Source organism: Mchenga conophoros, linkage group LG10, assembly GCF_057382185.1.
Source record: "Mchenga conophoros isolate Kocher_MC1m ecotype Shallow Benthic linkage group LG10, M_conophoros_male_GT1.1, whole genome shotgun sequence".
In the NCBI taxonomy this organism is placed as follows: domain Eukaryota; kingdom Metazoa; phylum Chordata; class Actinopteri; order Cichliformes; family Cichlidae; genus Mchenga; species Mchenga conophoros.
Genome location: NC_140535.1, coordinates 3720641 through 3740403, shown reverse-complemented (window position 1 = coordinate 3740403; position 19763 = coordinate 3720641). Strand labels below are relative to the sequence as shown.

General features: G+C 40.5%; 1 protein-coding gene across 5 annotated transcripts in view; it reads right to left on the bottom strand.

Moving 5' to 3' along the window:
* The window catches only part of usp25 (ubiquitin specific peptidase 25), a 36326-nt gene that overhangs the window by 13090 nt on the left and 3473 nt on the right, over positions 1-19763 (bottom strand). For 4 of the 5 annotated variants that reach the window (XM_085288231.1, XM_085288233.1, XM_085288234.1 and 1 more), the window contains exons 2-10: positions 13695-13772; positions 13266-13410; positions 12349-12472; positions 10625-10787; positions 8739-8825; positions 6435-6572; positions 3518-3594; positions 3013-3086; positions 1417-1568 (exon numbers count right to left, since the gene is read on the bottom strand). In XM_085288231.1, the coding sequence (XP_085144357.1) occupies positions 1417-1568; positions 3013-3086; positions 3518-3594; positions 6435-6572; positions 8739-8825; positions 10625-10787; positions 12349-12472; positions 13266-13410; positions 13695-13772 (1038 nt within the window). The remainder of the gene's footprint in view (positions 1-1416; positions 1569-3012; positions 3087-3517; positions 3595-6434; positions 6573-8738; positions 8826-10624; positions 10788-12348; positions 12473-13265; positions 13411-13694; positions 13773-19763) is intronic. The other variant, XM_085288232.1, reaches the window with a different exon arrangement.

The following is a 19763-nucleotide window of genomic DNA, read 5'->3' as shown; positions in this document are numbered from 1 at the left end:
AATCCTTGGTTTTGAGGTTTTCTCTTGTCTAAGTTTATTATTTCCCTTCCCCGTGCCTTAAAGCCAGCTTTTGTCTGATTGGCTATTTCTACAAATAAAACAGCTTGTTGTGGCTTGAGATGACCAAGTTAGTTGGCTGAGACTACGTCCACACTAATGCGTTTTTGTTTGGCCTCCCGTCCACACTGAGACGGCGTTTTTGCTCATGGAAAACGCAGCGTTTTTAAAATGCTCTCAAAAACGCATACATTTGAAAACGGTGCTTTCACATCACAGTGTGGACAGAGAGACCGTAGAAAACCATGACACATTTTAGTCGAGTGATGCAGTCAAGTGACCAATTAAACTAAGATAGCGGAGGGCGTTACACAGCAGTTGTTTTGTTTGCTCTCAGTGTTGACAGCCCTATTAAAGATTAATATCAGTCTGTATGTGCTCCAGAGAGCTTTTCTTCAAATTCTTCAATTCTCACTCGCTTTTGCAACTTTGTACTTTTGTGTTACTCGCAGCAACAACTCCACCTCATTGTTAGTCTATTTAAAAAAAACGACTTCGCGCTTTCCTCAACATTTTGCCGCGACGTTTCAAAGAGCCGGAAAGTAAATAAACAGCAGAAGGAAATGGCACAGGTCGAATCGTCTCACGTTTCACGCGTGCGCAGTACTGGAAGGTAAGTGTTTTTGGCCGTTTCAATGTGGACGCACAACTCTGTGAAAACGACTGAAAACGACAGTGTGGATGCGGAGCATTTTCAGACGAAGTAGCCGTTTTCAAATCTATCTGGGCTAACGTGGACATAGCCTCAGTCACCAACTAACACATTGTGTGACTTTGCACTTCTCATCTCTCTTAAGTTAAGTAATCTGCAAACCCTGCTACTGTGTATGATGTGAATGGCATTGTCTCCTTTCATTTCCAATGCTGATGGCTGGTGTTTTTTCCAGAGGGCTGGGTGCCATACTCATCTGCAAACCTGCTGGCCTGATAATTAGCTGCTCCAGGCAGCTCTGGGACAGTGCAGTCAAGGCTACAGCTAAGCTGAGGTCAAACCCAAAATAGTACAGGTGTCACATAAGGGCAAATCAGAATCAGAAACTTTATTGTCATTGTCATGAGAGGTTAGCCCTTTGGAGAGGAGCCAGCACATAATCTCTTACTTTTAACCTGATTGCTTTCTCTGTGCCACTGAGAGGTGAAGATGGCAAATAGAATTGTGGAATATATATATTGATGCAAACATGTAAAGCAAATGTTTCATATGCAGGTGTTTTTATTTAATGTGGCTTTCCAAGATGGAAAGATCAGACGGATATTAGAGATTTTTTTGTGACGTATAAAACACTTTCTGATGGAAAACCAATCTAAATCTAAAGTTCTTCTGCGGGAGCTTAACTGTTAGCGAGCTCTGGCACTTACTTCTTGTCCAGACCTGGCAGAATTCTCTGCTGAGTGCAGGGACTCGATCTCACCCTCGATCATTGCTGCCTCAAGACACTCGTGTAGGTCCTTGAACCCGTTGACCTGCAAGGGGTACTGTCCAAACATCTCTGTGTTTTCAAATTTTTTACCTGTGGGATTGCACACATACAACAGACATGGACAGATGAGTGCACTTGAAAGAGCGTCTGAGAAAAACCAGAGTGCACACTAAGTGCCTATTGTGTGGCCTATGCCCCCAAAACGCAACAGTAGAGGTATGAACATCACTTTGCAATATCACTAACATGATTCAAAGTTATATCAAATTCCAATAATTACATCACTTCAGGGATTAACTGTGTTATTCTGTAATTACAGAAAGCAACAGTTTTTTATATTAAATACTGGCCCCGTACTGGGAACAGCAGGAAGTATGTAAATCTTTTATTTTCTTAATGCTTTGTATTTCCACCTTTGTTCTGGATCACAGACTGAATCCTCTTCAGTAAGCAGAATGTCAGTGCTGCACAAATTTCTGAAGGGATACTCGGCCATTGTTCAGACTGGTTTTGTTTTTTAAAATCTGCTATCTGACTCACTTTTTTTTGTCGCTATATGCTTCTCTTTAAATTGTATTAGAGTTCACTGGGGTGTTTATTAACTAGTAGCTCTGAATAGTGTGGCTGGTTTTGCATGCAGTGTTAGGAAAACATGTTTTGAGAATGTAGTGCAGCTCCACATCTTTCAGTTATGGAATTTTGGGAAAATAGTTTCAAACTGGAAATAACATAAACGTCAGAGAAAAAAAAAGTTATACTAAAATGTGAAAAAGCTAGACCACAAAGTGTACATAAAAGATGGATACTGTATTACCATAGAAGTAATCTCAACCAAAGAGCCACATCTTATTCCAAAGCATGGGCCATAATTTAATGACATACTCAATTAATGGAGCGCTATCATTTAAATTATAATACATAAATGTTTTAGCTATTGCTTAAGTCAGGTTGGTCACTTGCTTTAATAGTCTTCTGGTGCCAGATGTCATTTTATTAGGGAAGTGTCCATGATGAGTATATTATATTATCTCCCAACATTCTGCATTAAAGGTGTTGGAAATTTTAAAAGAAAGACAAAGGTGCATGGTACCTTTTATACTTCTTTACATCCGAGGTGATTTTTACTTGTTCAGCACCCACATCCTCACAGTGACTAGGGTGAGGAAGTGACTTTAAAAAAAAAAGGTGCAGGACTGGAGTTGCTAGGGGACATGCAGATGAGGCATTAAGGTCGTTTTGTGAACAGCAGAGTTCATGGGCCCAGCTTTTGGTGGCTCTGGGCCAGTACTGTCATGCGTAATAAGCACAATGTCAATCAGCCGTCGAGGTCTTCCACAATCAATGCAAACACTCTCCTCTTTTGCATGGATCACATCTCATTAAGACAAGGTCACCTTTCATTACTAGGGGCAAGGACTTGCTTTGCTTTGCGGCTGCTGCAATCAGACTATGCTAACACTGTATTTCTCTGTGATACGACCAAGTATGCCTCTTTTTTTCTCTTTATTGGTTTCAATTAAACACCCCGTCTCACCTTCATGGACCCCCACAGCAAGGAAACGACCATAGAAAAGTTCCACCATTGGGTTCTTTGGCTTCTCACCCTCCCTGGAGAAAAATCAGGATAATGTTACAGGCCTCACTTCTTCACATTTCATGTAAACAAGGAAATTTTTTTATTGTGCCCTTTAAAATATGTCACATTCTAATGTCGGAATCAGATTACACAATAATCAGCCTGATTATGACACAACCCACATGAAGAAAGCCGCTGATTTGGTTTGGGAACAAAAATGGCTGCTTTGTGCAACTGTTTACCTCAGCTGTTTGAGGAAAAAAGGGAACCCGTGTGACAGTGTTTTTGCTCATTCCCTACCGTTCAGCTCTCTAAACCTGACTCTAATAGTCTAATCTGTCATATCACTTGAAAACACTGTGTAGTCTGAGACCGGCACAACATCAGCAAGTCAGACAACCTGCCTGACTATGGGGTCACTGTTTCCACAGCAACCTCTGGATCCAGGTACAGCTGAGCTTACCTGTCTTCTTCTGCCTTCATCTGGAAGGCATCCTCCAACCAGTCCAGCAGCTTGTGGGTGAACTCACTAACATCCTGCTGTTGAGCGAAGCACAGATAAAGAGTAAACAAATAAAAGTACAGAAAACCAATAATATGGAGGTCATTCAAATCAATGTCATCTATCATCTGCGTGCACTTTGGATGTAAGAGCAGCAGTCTTATTGGAGAATCTCGCAACCTGGTGAACTTCAAAGGTAACCCGTATGCCTCGAGGGCACTCTCTGGTAGATATCAATGTCATCTAGTAATTCAGGTTAATGTCTATCCAGCCTGAGTAATACGAAGGAGAGACATGACTGATGAGCACACGGGCCATGAGGCTGACCTCAGTTAACCCCTGGCCTAGCAAGGATGTCTGCGTAAGAAGAACAAATGCACCGTTTCGCACATTTTATGCATGTCTATCACATTTCGTGGATGAACACACAAATCAGATAATTAATGGCCAACGTAACTTTTGTGGCAGACTTCAGAGGGGACGAAGAAGGTTAATAGTCACTAAATAAAGGCGGATAAGTGTTTGGGGTTTTCTTTCCCAATATTCCCGACTGATGCAGTTAATACTATAATACTATTGCCGCCAGCGTTAATCTCGTTAAACTGACGTTAACGCCATAACCGCATTAACGCGGCAAATTTCCATTAGCGAGTTATTGCGGATCGCTGACAGCACTATATAATAAATTAATACTTTTATTAATATTCATCAGGAAAAGGGTGGCGTGCCCACTCCGGGTCAGGGACAAGACCCTGCCCCAAGTGGAGGAGTTTAAGTATCTCGGGGTCTTGTTCACCAGTGATGGGAGATCGGCAGATGGATTGGTGCAGCGGCTGCAGTGTTGTGGACACTGTACCAGTCTGCTGTGGTGAAGAGGGAGCTGAGTGTAAAAGCGAAGCTCTCAATTTACCGGTCAATCTATGCACCTACCCTCACCTATAGTCACGAGCTGTGGGTAGTGACCGAAAGAACGAGATTGCGAATACAAACGGCGGAAATGAGCTTCCTCCGAAAGGTGGCTGGCCTCTCCCTTAGAGATAGGTTGAGAAGTTCGGCCATTCGGGAGGGGCTCAGAGTAGAGCCGCTGCTCCTCCACAGCCAGTTGAGGTGGTTCGGGCATCTGACAAGGATACCTCCTGGGCGCGGTTTTCCGGGCATGTCCCACCGGGAGGAGGCCCTGGGGCAGACCCAGGACATGCTGGAGAGATTAGATCTCTCGGCTGGCCTGGGAACGCCTTGGTGTTCCCCCGGATAAGCTTTGGAGAGGGAGGTCTGGGCTTCTCTGCTTGGGCTGCTGCCCCCGCGACCCGGCCACGGATAAGCGGAAGAAAATGGATGGATGGATGGATACTTTCATTATTCACAAAAACATTATCTGCCAAGCCATAGTTTTATGTCAGAGCTTCACATGTAACTGACACTTGGAGCTCAGATGTATTTGTGCAAGCTCAGCAGTTCATTCCTAGACTAATTCATCATAATCATCATCAAATAAGAGACAAAAAGAGGGGGATATTTCTGCTACTACTGTATGGAGGATATTAGTGCTAATGTAATGGCAGGATCCTCTGCTGCCTGGTGGTATTGGCATCGATCAGATGCCAATAATAAGATGAATGGACTATGGAAGCAATCGCCCAACTCTAATGCCTGACATCTAGGGTGACTGCTAACACCGCCCAAACTTTTGGGACTCCAAACGTTAGTCAACAGTAGCCTGCCTCCATAAAGTGGAACTGAGAATTACTCTAAGTAATTTGTATTTGCATATTTATCACAATTACACATTTGAGATGCTTAAACTAATTTTAATATTAGTAGACGTTAACCTGATGAAGCACAAAATGTAGTTTTTAAATGATGATTTCATTTATTAAGGGAAAGAAAGCTATGTTAGCCTACCTGATCCTGCATGGACAAAGTTGTTGCCCATAAACCTAAATGTGCCACCCTTACCCCAAGAACTGCAAGAAAATGTTTGTGATAACTGACAATGAATCGGTCACATCGCTGTGGAGGAATTTTGGTCCACTATCTCAGACTGAAGTCTGGACTTTGACTAGGCCACTCCAAAAACTTAATTTCATGTGTTTTTTTAAGGTGGACTTGCAGGTGTGTTATGGATCATTGTCCTGCTGTACAACCCAAGAACACTCAGGGTACAAACTGATAACTGGACATTTCCTTTCAGACTTTTCTGGTAAAGAGCAGAATTCATGGTTCCGTCAATAACAGCAAGTCGTCCAGGTCCTGAACATCCTGGTCCAGGTAAAGCAGCCCCACACCATCACACTACTCCAACCATGTTTTCTGCTGGTAAGAGGTTTTCGGGGTTTTTTCCAGATGAAATACTATATCAATTTTCTGCCAGGTGTAACAGAGCTCAGACCTTCCAAAAAGTGCAATATTCATCTCGTCAGTCGACAGAATTTAATTTTGTTACGCGGGTCATTCCTGAGAAGGTTCACCACTGTTCGACATTTTCTCCATTTATGGATAACGGCACTGGCAAAGCCTTAAACTCAGCTGTCCAAAAATGTGGTTAATTACAGTTCTTTCATGATTTAACAAAGGGGGCAATTACCTTTTCACTTGCCAGGTAGACTTAGCTAGCTTTTCCCTTAATACATGAAATCATTATTTAAAGGTTTTTGCATTTACTCTGGTTATCTTAATCTTTAATGCTCTGAAACGTGTAAATTTGACAATTTTGCAAGAAAACATGCAAATAGTTTTTCACAGCACCGTAAAATTTGAAAAATGCTTTCAGTCGCTTTGATTCGATGGACTAAGAACATAATCTCTGACCTCCTTGCAAAAAAGGTCTTTTCATTGGAGTGCTATTCTGCAAAGCAGGTTGTAACAGAAAGAGGCTTACCTGCTGTGACTCACTCGACTTAAAGGCATCTTTGAGGATTTCCACAGCTCGTGATGGATCTACATATTTCCTCTTAGAGCCCACCATGAGAGAGAAAAGGTTCCTCAGCTCCTGCATGAAGGGCAGGTTCCTGTGCTCCTGGACAAAGAATACAATCCGTGTCAACAATTGAGTGGATCAAACTTACTGAAGACAAGCAATCTAGGTCATAAACAAAAGGCATCTTCTCAATTATTATTAAAAAATGAAGGCAAAGCTAAAGTATCAAAAGTATGTTTCCATTAATATCCAAAAACGAATGCTAGGTGTCATTTTAAATGAATGGAGAGACTAAACTGGCTTTGATATCCATGTTTTTAAGATAAGATAAGATAAGATAAGATTTTATTAATCCCTCGGGTGGGTTCCTCTGGGAAATTCGACTTCCAAAAAAAGCACAGCAACGACCGAAGTTACAGTTACAGAATTGTTATATATATATATATATATATATATATATATATATATATATATATATATATATATATATATATATATATATATATATATATATATATACACACACACACACACACACACACATATATATATATATAAATACAGAGACAAATATAAATAAAATATACAAAGGGGATAAATAGAATAGATAGGAATAAAAAATAAAAATACAAGTGAATTGCACATTTCAAGTATTGAGTCTATTGCACTGTTGACTATTTATAAAAAGTAAAAAGTATTGCACAAGGGGCAGCACGGTGGCACGGTGGTTAGCACTGTTGCCACACAGCAAGAAGGTCCTGAGTTCAATTCCACCATCAGGCCGGGGTCTTTCTGTGTGGAGTTTGCATGTTCTCCCCGTGTTTGCGTGGGTTCTCTCCGGGTACTCCGGCTTCCTCCCACCGTCCAAAGACTTGCAGCTTGTGGGGATAGGTTAATTGGATAATCCAAATTGTCACTAGGTGTGAATGTGCGAATGAATGTGAGTGCGAATGGTTGTCTGTCCCTGTGTGTTAGCCCTGCGACAGACTGGCGACCTGTCCAGGGTGTACCCTGCCTCTCGCCCTATGTTCCTTTTGTTCCTTTTCAAGCGTTGTTTATTTCTGTCAGGCACTTGACATAATGCGGCATAACTGAGCTGCAGTTTGAATAAAACTGTAATATTTTAGTAATATTTTAGTAATCTGTCAATTACCTCTAATTAGCTGCTATGCCAAGCTATGCTAAGCTAGTTAGTGTTCCACCCTCTGACACGCTGCTGACATGTGGTCAACATCAAAACAACACAGCAGTGGCCAAAACAAAACTCTGAGGTTTCAAATATTGAGAAGGCTTCATTGGAGCCATCTTCTACCGTTCTTTTAAAATTTACATTTTAATATTACTCAACATAGGTTTGTGTTCATGCATATTATTTTAAATATATATATTTTTTGACTTTGTAATAGTTTCAACTGTGTTTTTCATAACATGTCAAAACACAGAGAAAATACATACAATCTTTAAGTAAAGAAATTATACATACAGACTTTGAGTTCCTTATCTTTAACATCAGCAATGACAGCGCAGTGACATAATGCCAACAAGATGCAGGGTTTGAAAGCAGACTACAAAAAGCTCACTTGTTTTTTTGTTCAGGGATGTTTATGTAAAGATTAGATTCCAGCCTGTAGCAATGTAGCACTAAAGCAAAAGGTCAGTGATTAAAACAGAGGGAAGTGAGATGAAGGGATGACCACCCCAAACTATGCTTCTAGAGCAGAGGCTTAGACCAGATTAGCAACAGCCGACTAAACCTACGGTGAGGGCTCTGTAAGAAAAAGGTGTGAAGACATCCTGGGAACTACACTGCTAGTACATCGGTGTGTGTGTGACAAGATGAATTTGAAACAATTAATTATTATTTTTAAAAAAGCTCCTGGATCAATCATAACACATCTGCTCTGCATGCTGATCTCTATCCTGGCAGATAAATACCAAGACTTCAAACATTTCACGCCAGTCGGCACTTCTTACAGCTTGCTAGCAGTCAGTTAAGTTAACTGTCAGGGGGCAAAATGATAAGCTGGAGTGACCTTAGGGCACGATCGCCAGCTGTTGAATGATGGCAAATGTTTCTAAGAAGGTCAAACCCTCAGAGCTAAAGCACTGCTAGCTGTGACAGGCTGTAGTGGCACTGCTATTATATAAATGGGATATGAAGCAGGGCAGTCAACTGAACTTGAAAGCCTTGGACGACATCATGCACAGACTTAATAATCGGTGCTTCGCTTTACCCTGTCGGATCTGAAGAGGTAGGGCTCTCACCTTTTGATTACGAGGCAGGTCGTGGACTCTGGCTGGCGGTGAGTAATTGAGCACCAGCCTCTGGAACTCGAGCAAGTTGAACAGAGACTTGAGGTTGAAGAAGGATGAAGAAAAATGAGTGAAATCTTGCATACAGGAAGGTATGTATTACTGATGACAAATCTGCAATATCTGTGTGATGCTGTCGTATCAATATGCACCAAAATCTCTGAGGACTGTTTCCAGCATATAGTTGAATTTATACCACAAAGAATTAAAGAAGCTATGAAGCCAAACGGGCTTCTAACTCAATATTAACAAGGTACACCTAATAAAGTGGCCAGTCAGTGTACACTTCTATGATAAGCTGATTTATCCATGAATGTCTTTTGCATTTGTCACACAGAAAAAGTTTTACAACAAGAATTTGACTAAATCTAGTAAACATTTAAGAATATTATGTGATTAATATTAATAAGACACAGCCTGTAAGTACTTAAATATGTAAAACAAACATTTACCATGGAAGGGAATGGGATATACTCATACCCTTTATTCCTTTTTTCATATATGTTATTACTATAGAGACAAGAACATGGTCTATCAGAGATATCATATTTCATCTATAATTATTTTCCCCTTTCATCCTCATCCTCTTCTACCTCTGAGACCGTTTCCCTCCACTGCTGGAATCACTTTCAGCTCACCATTAAATTATATTAGTGAGCTGAATTATATTAGCAACAAGACAGAAAAAATGACTTTGGTTAAAATTATGGATCACAAGTATGTTGCTTTGCCTAGTGAGATTTACAAATTTCACCTGCAAATTGTGCTTAACTAGGTGAAAAAGATTTAACGTTTCACCAGAATGGCGATTCCCTCTAAAAGAAACCACATTTGGGTCACATAATAGAATTTAATGTTTTATTAATTCAGAAAACCTGTAAATAAACTGACAACTGATCTGTATTTGCCTGACGTGGCTTCAAATCTTTGTCATTACACAGAAGCTTTAGCAGTGAGCCGACTCCTTGGGTCACGTTGGGTTTATTTTCTACAACTTCCTAAATAAACAAATGCTTTCATTGAAAGCTCAAGTTGTTTACAGTTACATTCTGACTTCCCTTCCAGCTATCATGGCCCACCCCATTAAATACTGTGATAAAAGACACTAAAGAGGAAACGGTCACTACATCAGATTCTGGTGCGACTTGTTACAAATATGAAAACTATAAATATTGCAGAGCACGCAGCAAATTTATTGATGCTTTGTAAATGCATTTTTTTAATTAAAAGCCATTATAAATGTTTCTTTTTTTTCTTTTTTTTTTTAAAGTCCACTGGAGCTCTTTGAACATAAAACATTATCATAATTTGAATTTAGAAAAGAGAAACTTGTTTACTCCTGTTCTTCTAACTGCAGTGGTGTCAGGTTTAAGGAGTACCTTCTACTCCACAGTAGGGGTAAGATTAAACACTGGTGCCAAGCACCATGTGATAGTGTATCCAATGTTGATCTACCATATTTCACCTTAGGTCACATTTTACCACTCAGTTCCCAGCATACAAGAAGCTGGGTCTTGTTGACATATTCTTGCACCCAGCATTAAGGATTTAGACTCTTTAACAGTCTATTCACTCCTACTTAAGCTGACTGCTGCAGATTACAGCAGTGATATTTGCTTCATAAGCAGGGATGCATTAAGGAATCTCAAGGCCAAGAACTCAAAAGCCTTCATAAATCTCCTTTAGCAAAAACAATTTTAAAAAAAGTTAATAAATAGCAGTAAAAGAAACAGCAAAGAGTCCAGCTGACAAACAAAAAGGGCTTTCAATTTGAAACAATCCTGTTCACTTGCTTTTGAGCCCTCAGGAAGTACATGTGTCCACTTGTGTGTGCCTACCTGAATGACCGCGCTGAACCAGCAGGTATTGCCGACATTTTTCAGACCCACAGGGCAGTTGTCTATCCTCTTCCTGTCGTGTGGGTTGGGTGAGTCGCTCCATACCTCTGTGTGAGTGCGCTTCAGACTCGCTTTGTTTTCTGCTATACTGGCCTCCAAAACTCTGGAAAAGCAGGAAGGAAATAAAAACAAGATAGAGGGAATGAACTTGTGTGTGGGTCACTACATCACCTGCTGCTGGTTATTTACTCTGCATCTCCCAAAAGGTCAAATTTCTTTCGCTCTACTCATCTGCTAAAAAACTGTCGGACAACAGAAAGGCTCATCCTGATGGCCACTGTGCTTCAGTTGAACTGGGGTTTAAAATGCAAAATAACCTCCACATACTTATTACATAGTAGCAGACCATCAAGTACCATTCTGGATGGTGGCCAAAAATATATAAATAATAAAACAAAATTATTGGTCAAATAGTCACTGCAGTATTACTCCTGAGAAATAGACGGGTTGTGTAACGCATGAATTTTCTCTCTGATATAAATTATTTACTATTAAACAGATAACATATGCTGCAAAGACACAGCAACTATTTGACCTGACCTAGTTCTATTTATTACAACAGGGATCATGTGTTTCACAATACAAGAGTAAGTATAGTACTTTCATACTTCTTCTCTTGGCTCTTGACGGAGGCGGTCGCACTTTCTTTCCTGCTTGGCTTCTCATGTCTATTGTATAGTCTCGCTTATTCTCTAACCCTAAGAGAGTCTCCCAGACTTGTTCTCTAAAAACCTAAAGAAGAATTATGGATTTGATCAACTGGTCCCTTAATGAAATTGACAACTCCTGGGAGAGCCCGATTGTCCTGCGGAGACGTTTGCTGCCGGATACTCGATGGTCGGTTGCGTCAGGTGTCTGGAGACACTCTTGATGGAGGACATTAAACGACATCTACCAATTCGGAACCATGATAACAGAGTTCTGGCTGACTGGAGCTGGCTCGGACCGGGCTTATCGAAGAACAAGAAGCAGCTACAGCTGTTCAAAATTCCACAAGGCTGGCCGACATGATAGACGATGGGCAGGGCTGTGAGTACTCAGACTGTGTTTTTGAACGCAATATGGATAAGATCTTGGAGAAGCTCATGGCTCTGCTATATGGATAACATCTTTAGGAAGAACAACAGGAATTGAGAGACCTGTGACCAGTGACGGACATTAGACCAATTGTAAAATTGGATGCAGTTTGTTCACACTAACCAAAACAACTACCATCTTCATCTCATGCGGCCCCCCTGGCACCAGCTGGATGCTCAAGGCAAAAGCTGACAGGAATAAAAATTCTCCTTTAGATAATAAGACTGTGGTGTGACTTTCTCCCTCCTCATTCAAGGCCCCTTGCGTCGACCGAAGATTGTTGACTTTTGCCTAACCGGGCGAAGGGACACTTTCTCTTGGCTGAACACGGAACACACACACACACACACACACTCCTACGCACACATATGCATGTACACTGACACAGACCTACACTCACCCCCCACCCCTTTCAAATGCCTTCGAAGCTTATGTCTTCTATGTAGTGAGTTTTCCACGCGTGGGACTAATAAAGGTTATCTTATCTTCATCACACTCAGGGAAAAGATAGAGACCGTGTGGGTGAAGTAAAGTGTGGATTTCTTAAAATATCGTTTCCTGTCAAAGTTGTTGTCAGTCGCTGATACCTGCTGATGGCCTGCTCTTCATCAGTGATGCCCGTCTCCCTGAATGCCCGGTTGGATTCCTCCAAGCTGAGGGCAATGGCCCTCTGCAAGTCATCTTTATCATCTCCAGTCAGGTCAATCACGTCTGCATCAACAAAGCACACACAACAGCAATTTGGTTTGGATCAACACTAACATGCAACCATCATTTACACTCTGGATACTTAGTGTCCTGGACTAAAACTTTGTGTTGGTCAAGTGTGGTGTGTTGAATAACACAATAATGATGTGAAACATGCCATTTTAATACAGATATCCAAGTTTCTCACACATTTAAATTCTAATTATGACAGGGTCCGGATACATGTGCACGTGTAACAGGAGGCAAATGTATGCTCTATTATATTAGTTATATGTTAACAACATTCATGAAATGCTCATTTTGCCAACTGAATCAGCCAGCTACCCATCCAGTGACAACCCTTGACCCGCAGACATAGTCCAACCACACTGGTAGCTGGTGCAGGGTCTGGGTATAGAGCATCTCCAGGGCTATTCAAGACTACTGTAGCAAGTATAGTCGTGGAATATGGACTTGGAGACAGTCCAGCCATGCTATGAGAGACTGGAAAAAATCCAAGTTGAATGATATGAAGGACTGCAACAGCAGTAACTTGTTCAGCAAATCATGTGATGAAGCAACCAAAGATGAGAAAGGGATGCTTGTTAGCAGTGACTGAAATTTGAAAATAAGAACAGGATTGTTTACAAGTGCATCAAAATGCTAAAATCCCCTTAAGTTAAATATACTTGATTAGCTTAGTCAGCTCTTAATTTATGTGAGTGTTGAAGTGAGCATGTCTACTTGTGGGACCACTGGATGTTGACGTGCTGTTCTGAAACTATAACAGCACCAAAACTTGAACCAAGCTACTCACTCGTGTCTGCCTGGCTGCCCACGCTGATGTATCTGTCGCTGGCCACCTGGGATGTCTGGTAGTAAGTGGTCTCATCTTGTTGAGGAACCTTGGCATTCTTCTCTGTCAGAAAGGCCACGGCTTCACCCAGGTCTCCATTACTCACCTGCAGCAACAGCATGTTTAGGTTAATGTCTCCATGTAATTTAAAGAAAATTATTAGCTGCAGGGAAAGACTAGAGAACCTCAAAAATGCCTGCATTTAATACAAAGTAAAACTTTGCTCTGGGAGAAATGACTGCACAGTGTAACTTGTGTCAACAGTCCCATTAGAATAAACTGACTGAGTTTAAGACAGAAAACTCTCACATTTCCCACTGAAAAAATATCTACTGTAAACACACAATATCCCTGACTTTTCCAGTTTTTAGCCTGTGTTTCAAAATGTACCTGCAGGGCCTGCTGAAGCAACTGTACATCTGTGGTGCCTGTGACCTCCCTCAACTGGTTCAGTAGTGTCTGCTGGTGCTGTTGAAGAAGAAAAATCATCAAGAGGGTGTTGATAACAGAGCCTGAAAATGATGGAAACTATATTTTACAGGTCCAACTTCTTCTTCTTCTTCAAAACACAAAAACCCCGTCACTGGCTTTCCCCCCTTAACTGGGATGAAAAGCCAGCAACTCAGTTAAATCAATAAATAACTTACTCTTAACTCATAAGAATGTACAGAAGTGTATTGGCAGCTAGATGATTTACAAAAAGCACAGCATGTTAATCAATCCCATCTAAGGGTATATGGGAAGGCTCGATATTTAGTGGGAGTTGTTTAATCATTTAATGATTTTATCATAATGGTCTCCGGGAAATTGTAGTTGGCATCTTTCAGTGTCCCTGCCACTTCATGGATAAAATGATTAAGAAAAAAAAATAGGCAGATTAACAATAACAAAATTATTCATTAGCTGGATTCCTCGGGGGAGGGCACAGACAAACATTGCACTAGCTGTCCACACCGTTCCTCAGAGACTGATTCAAATTATCAGGAGTGTTTAACTACCTTGAGCGCTCCTATCGCTCACCTGGTTGAGCAGGTAACACATATGCAGGAAGCCTGCAGGAGCATGGTTTTGACTCTGTCCCTTACCATTCACTGTTTCACAGTCCCATGTACTCTCGACTACGCTGTCCAATAAAAGGTAAAAAAAAAAAAAAAAAAGGCCAGCCCAATTAAAGAAAAAAGTGTTTAACTGAGCATTGATTAATCAATAACAACCACAGCCACACCAAAGTCACTTTTGCCTCACATTAAATGATCTTGAACAGTTCTCTTACATGATATTAGGCTAACAGCTGCAGTCAGGACACTATTTATGTAGACTGTATTATAGTAGTAATAATAATTACAAAATTAATAATACGCTGTCTGTCTATCTATAGATGGATAGTCTATTACAGACAGACAGATGCAATTCTTTAACTCAAATATAGTAACTTTTTAAAACTCAAAGTTCAAAAACGATTTTTAGTTATTTTCTGCTGGACCTTGCTGCAGCCCCCTAAACAAAAAAAACAACAACTTCCCACTATAAGTCTGCTTTCATTTGATTGGCTGCCTCTTGAAAACAACAACAGCAGGTGGTTGGAGCTTTGGCGTGTGCCTAAGACCACATCAGGCAAGGTTTCTGGATTGTGTTTGTTGCAGTAACAACACAGTGTGAAAGGCAGTGCACCTGTGGTAAATGAAATTATTAATATCATGTAAATTTTGTAACGATAAACAACTTGAACATCCGATACAGACGTCATAAGTCTTGACTGAGAGGTCTACAGACTGTAGCTTTCACAGGTGGAACAGGCGACTGACAAGAATATTCGTTTAAAGGGCTCTTTCATGATTTAGGACTCATTATTGTATGTTATTTACACACTATAAGCTAATTGCACAACAAACACCCATGGCAATGTTGTGCACCACCTATGCGAAAAACATTTCTAAACACTTTCAATGGTGTTGCTCCAGCTACGACACAAAAAGCAGTGAAAAAGAGTGATGTCTGGGAGCACGGCATATCACAAAGCAGCAGGTGTTCTGAGCTATGCTGTTGCACAGTAAACAAACCAGGACAACAACTCCAATTACCAAAAATACTGAATTCTTAATCTTAGATATCAGAGCTGGAAAGCTTGTTGATGCATCGTATACTAATACCATGTAGTTGTGTTTTTGTAACTGCAATACACTACAGGAAGCTATGGGGGCAGTATCACCTCTATCGTCTGCCAAGACTGCACTCAGTACTAACGAAGAAGGACATAGCCTGAGCAGCAAGACAGGAGGAGAGAGAATTTAAAAAAATGTGAAAGCATTTAACAGAAAACTAAGAGCTAAATGCAGACTGTGCAAAGTGGAACTTTCCTAACATGACAGCACTACTGCAGTGCACGAGTGTATCAAACACCAGCACCATGGAGCTGTGACCTCGAATGTGAATGGGTCCATTTTAGTGTGTCGCGTTGATACTTTGTTTATGTTAATATTGTACAGTTGGAAACTTCCCCGGATGATGGTTGCTAAACGAACCCCATTTCAGTTTAGTTAGCTAATGAGTGAAATGCGATAGTAAACCATTAAACAGGAGTAGTTACGCTGTCTCTTTGTTTTTGTTTTTTCTCATATTAATGTTAGCGTTTATTCTGAATAATAAACCTCTTCCACCTAATGTTAGGTAGTTAATCTGAGGGTTGGACAACACCACCTAATTATATACATATAATCAAATACACTGTTTAACTGGCATTAAACACTACACCATCTGAAAAACACACTGGTCATGGTCTTTTCTGATTCTGTTTGGTTGTTTTACTAGTATTAAGCAAAAGCGTATAGATGAATTTGCCCTGTAAAGAGGCTCATGCACCTCTCAAATGGAAGTCATGACAGAAAGCATCTTTAGCAGGTTTTCAGCAGCTGGGAACATCATCTCAAAGATAAGAGCAAGCCTCACTCCAGAGCATGTCCACTGCAATCGTGAATTCATGCACTGACTCATCTGTAAGTTATGGAAACGTGTTATTTTAGACTGAGAAAAAATCTTTTTGATTTAATTTGAAGCTTTATTTGACCTTATGGACAGAAACCATTTTACTTTCCTATTTGCACTTTAAATACTTTTTGTTTAAATACCACTAACACTTTAATTTGCATTATCCTTACTAATTTCATTTGTATTCTGACACTTCTATTGAGTAATGTTAAAGATACATTCAAATTCATATGTTTCCTGAATGATTATTTTCATTTGCTGTGGGACGAGACAACAGGGTGATACTGACAGGTGGGCAGACCTGAGCAGGTGAGGTACTGGAGTCTAGAACAGGAGGTTTTTTGCCCACAGGAAGCAGAGATAAGAGTTCTTGAAATAATTGCTGACTAATTAACAAATTGAATCATCATCAGAATGCATGATGATCAAAAGTAGGGCTGTGCCATATCATGACATCCAAAATAACCCAAAAGTTTCAAAGTGTTAATCAGGTATTATATACTTCTACGTAAACATTTCCAAACACTACAAAGTCTACTTGTGTGCCTACATTTGCTCTGTCACTACTATTGTCTATAATGCTGCTGGTAACTTGTAGCAACAGATTCACACTTCAGATTAGGTAGTGTGTCATCAATGACTGCAGCTCCTTAGAAAAGGAGGATGGAAAACTCCCCTCACTTGGTTTCTAGTAATAAATGCTACTGCCTGAAGGCTGCAAACACCAATAAACTTAGGTTTGTTTTTTCCTGTGTCGTCATATAATTACCACAAATTTCACTGAAATGTCATGATAGAATTTTGAGACCAAGACAGCTCTAAGACTAAGGCTGTTCAGTAAAAAACCTCAGATTTGCACCAGCCATATCTTATTATCCTCAAGTAAGATACTCACTTCCTCCAGCTCTAAGGAGGTTTTTCTCTACAAGGCTGGAGGCTTAACTTCTGTTTCTGATGGATGTTATGTGATTTTCCCTGTGCTTCTGTCAACCCTCAAGAGTAAATGTTTTTGCAGAGTCAGTCAATGTAGAGAATGAAGGAAAGTTAACACCTTGCAGCAACAGAATATACAACAAGTCCAATTTGCCTGCAATAACCTTTCAAGTTTATAAAACGAGAATACGCAGCTGACAGGAATACACGCTTCCTATCAACCTTCTAGAGGAAGTGATACTCTGACTTTTGGCCTGTCACTACAGAGAACAACTAATCTTACTTAAGCTTAACAAGTACTAACATGCGAGGACCAATGTCTAAAATAAAACATGAGTCAGAAACTGCTCATATGCTTCCTCACACCCGCTTCAGTTGTCATAACATTTAAACAATATTTGTAAGTCCACAGTGAAGACAGCTTTTCTCTAAGGCTTCTGTTACAGCAGGCCTGTTGTGAATGGTAAGGCATGGTGAGTGGTAAAGAAAGCACTGATACAAAGGTAGTCGTAGTGCGGTGGCTCATGCACCTATCCTAATCTAATGAAAACAGAGCTTCTGAAAAGGTTGTCCCAGAGTGAAAACCTTAGGAAGCTCTCATTTCTGTGTTTACATATGGATAAGGATAATGAAGCTCTTGTCTTGCATTCCTTAAAAACCTATGCACCTGTCTTTTTTTGACGTAAGAACTCTGTACCTTGTTTTTGTTGTTCCCGTTAGGCTTTTGACTGGCTGACATTTCACCACCTGTTGCTATGGCATAACCATGACATCCGGTTGTTCAGTCTGACGTCACTAGCCGTGTCTGGGTCTAAACTCCGCTGCAGGTCCATATATCAAACGATCACTATGGCATTACTGAGAGTTGAAAAACTGTCTAAAGTCTTTCATCTTTAATAAAATGATCAGCGTTCTGCTCTACCAGGTGTAACAATTGAGTTTAACATCCAGGCATCCATGAAAACGGAATTTATGACATTTAACGGAGTTAGAAGTTAGCAGGGAGTTAGCTCGCTAGCTTCTATCTAAATATAATATAGCATGTCCTGACTGCGGGGTTTTGGAAACAAATTAAAACGTACAGCTCTGCTGTCACTTCCAACATAAATGAAGACAGAAAACTAAACAGCAGTGACGTTTGTAGGGTTACTGAAGTTGGGCTAGCTGGTATATAATGATGTGCTACGTGACCGCTAGCGACACAGCTATGTTAGCATAATATAAACAAGCTAACTTTTTTTCCACTCGATAAAAGTTAACGTGAGTGTTCTCGGTGGTCAGAAACAAATGTAATCGCATGGCAGGATGCTGTAAAAGGACCAAACTTCAGCCAGGAGAACAACTGAGATAATCCATCCACAATACGAGGTTAGTCATTCATATACTGCTGCATGGGCTGGGCTGTAGTTACATCCTAAGGTTTTAAAAACTGAGCTTAAATAAATGATTAGCGGTAATAAAAGCCGAGGGAGGTCAACAGGGATCACTGACTGTTTTAGGAGCTTTTTGAGATCAAATAGAAGAAAATACATAACATTAAACATGTTAACAACACAAAAGCCATATTAAACGCAGACTACTTTAGACCCGGAAGTAGGATTCGTCGCGTCATCACTGAACAACCGGATTGTTCCTTTGCATTTTCACATGGATGTAGATTCTTTTGAAAATGAAAGCAGAAAATCCTTGTTTAAAAACAAAAAGATACCTATGTACATGTGGAAGCAGCCCAGGACAAGAAATGTGAAGGAAGTTGCACCTGTGACAGATATGGGCCAAGACTACCACAAGAACAGTTGCTCAGACACGCACACACGTTTTAAAGCAGATTTTTTTTTGTTTTTTTTAGGGGGGGGGGACACAACCAAAAATGAAGAAAAGAAATTGTACAGACAGGATCAGAAGTCTTTTCAAATTTTCTCATCTTGCTATCTACAGGTCTCTGCATGAAAACCAGCACCACACCCTGAGTGTTGATGGAGCACAACTGACTACAGCGATATCCCAAAACACACTACTCTGCTTTCAAAACAAATCAGACCCAAACTACTTTATACATATACTCCAATCAGAATCAGCAGAAACCCTACATATTTATTAACACAAGACAAACAATCTATTACAGTTAGGGCTGCCACGATTAGTCGACTAGTCACGATTACGTCGACTATCAAAATCGTCGACGACTAATTTAATAGTCGACGCCTCGTTTGAAGCTTTGTAAGATCACAAAAGACGCAGGAATAAGTAGCAGGATTTAAGAGTGTAATAACGGACTGAAACAGAAGATGGTAGCACTGCACGTACAAGGATGCCAGCTGCCGTTAAACCCCGAAGAAGTAGCTCTGTCCCAGAATTCATAGCGCAGCCCAGCTCAGTTTCCAACTGTCACTGTCGCTACCCGAGCCGTAGCGGAAACCCGATCGGTACCCCGCATGCGCAAATCTTACGTCACTTCCTCTCTTTGCCAACATTGCGACATTCAATATATTTGAATGACACGGTTAGCGCCCAGTTAGCTCCTAGCATTTCTCAACAGCT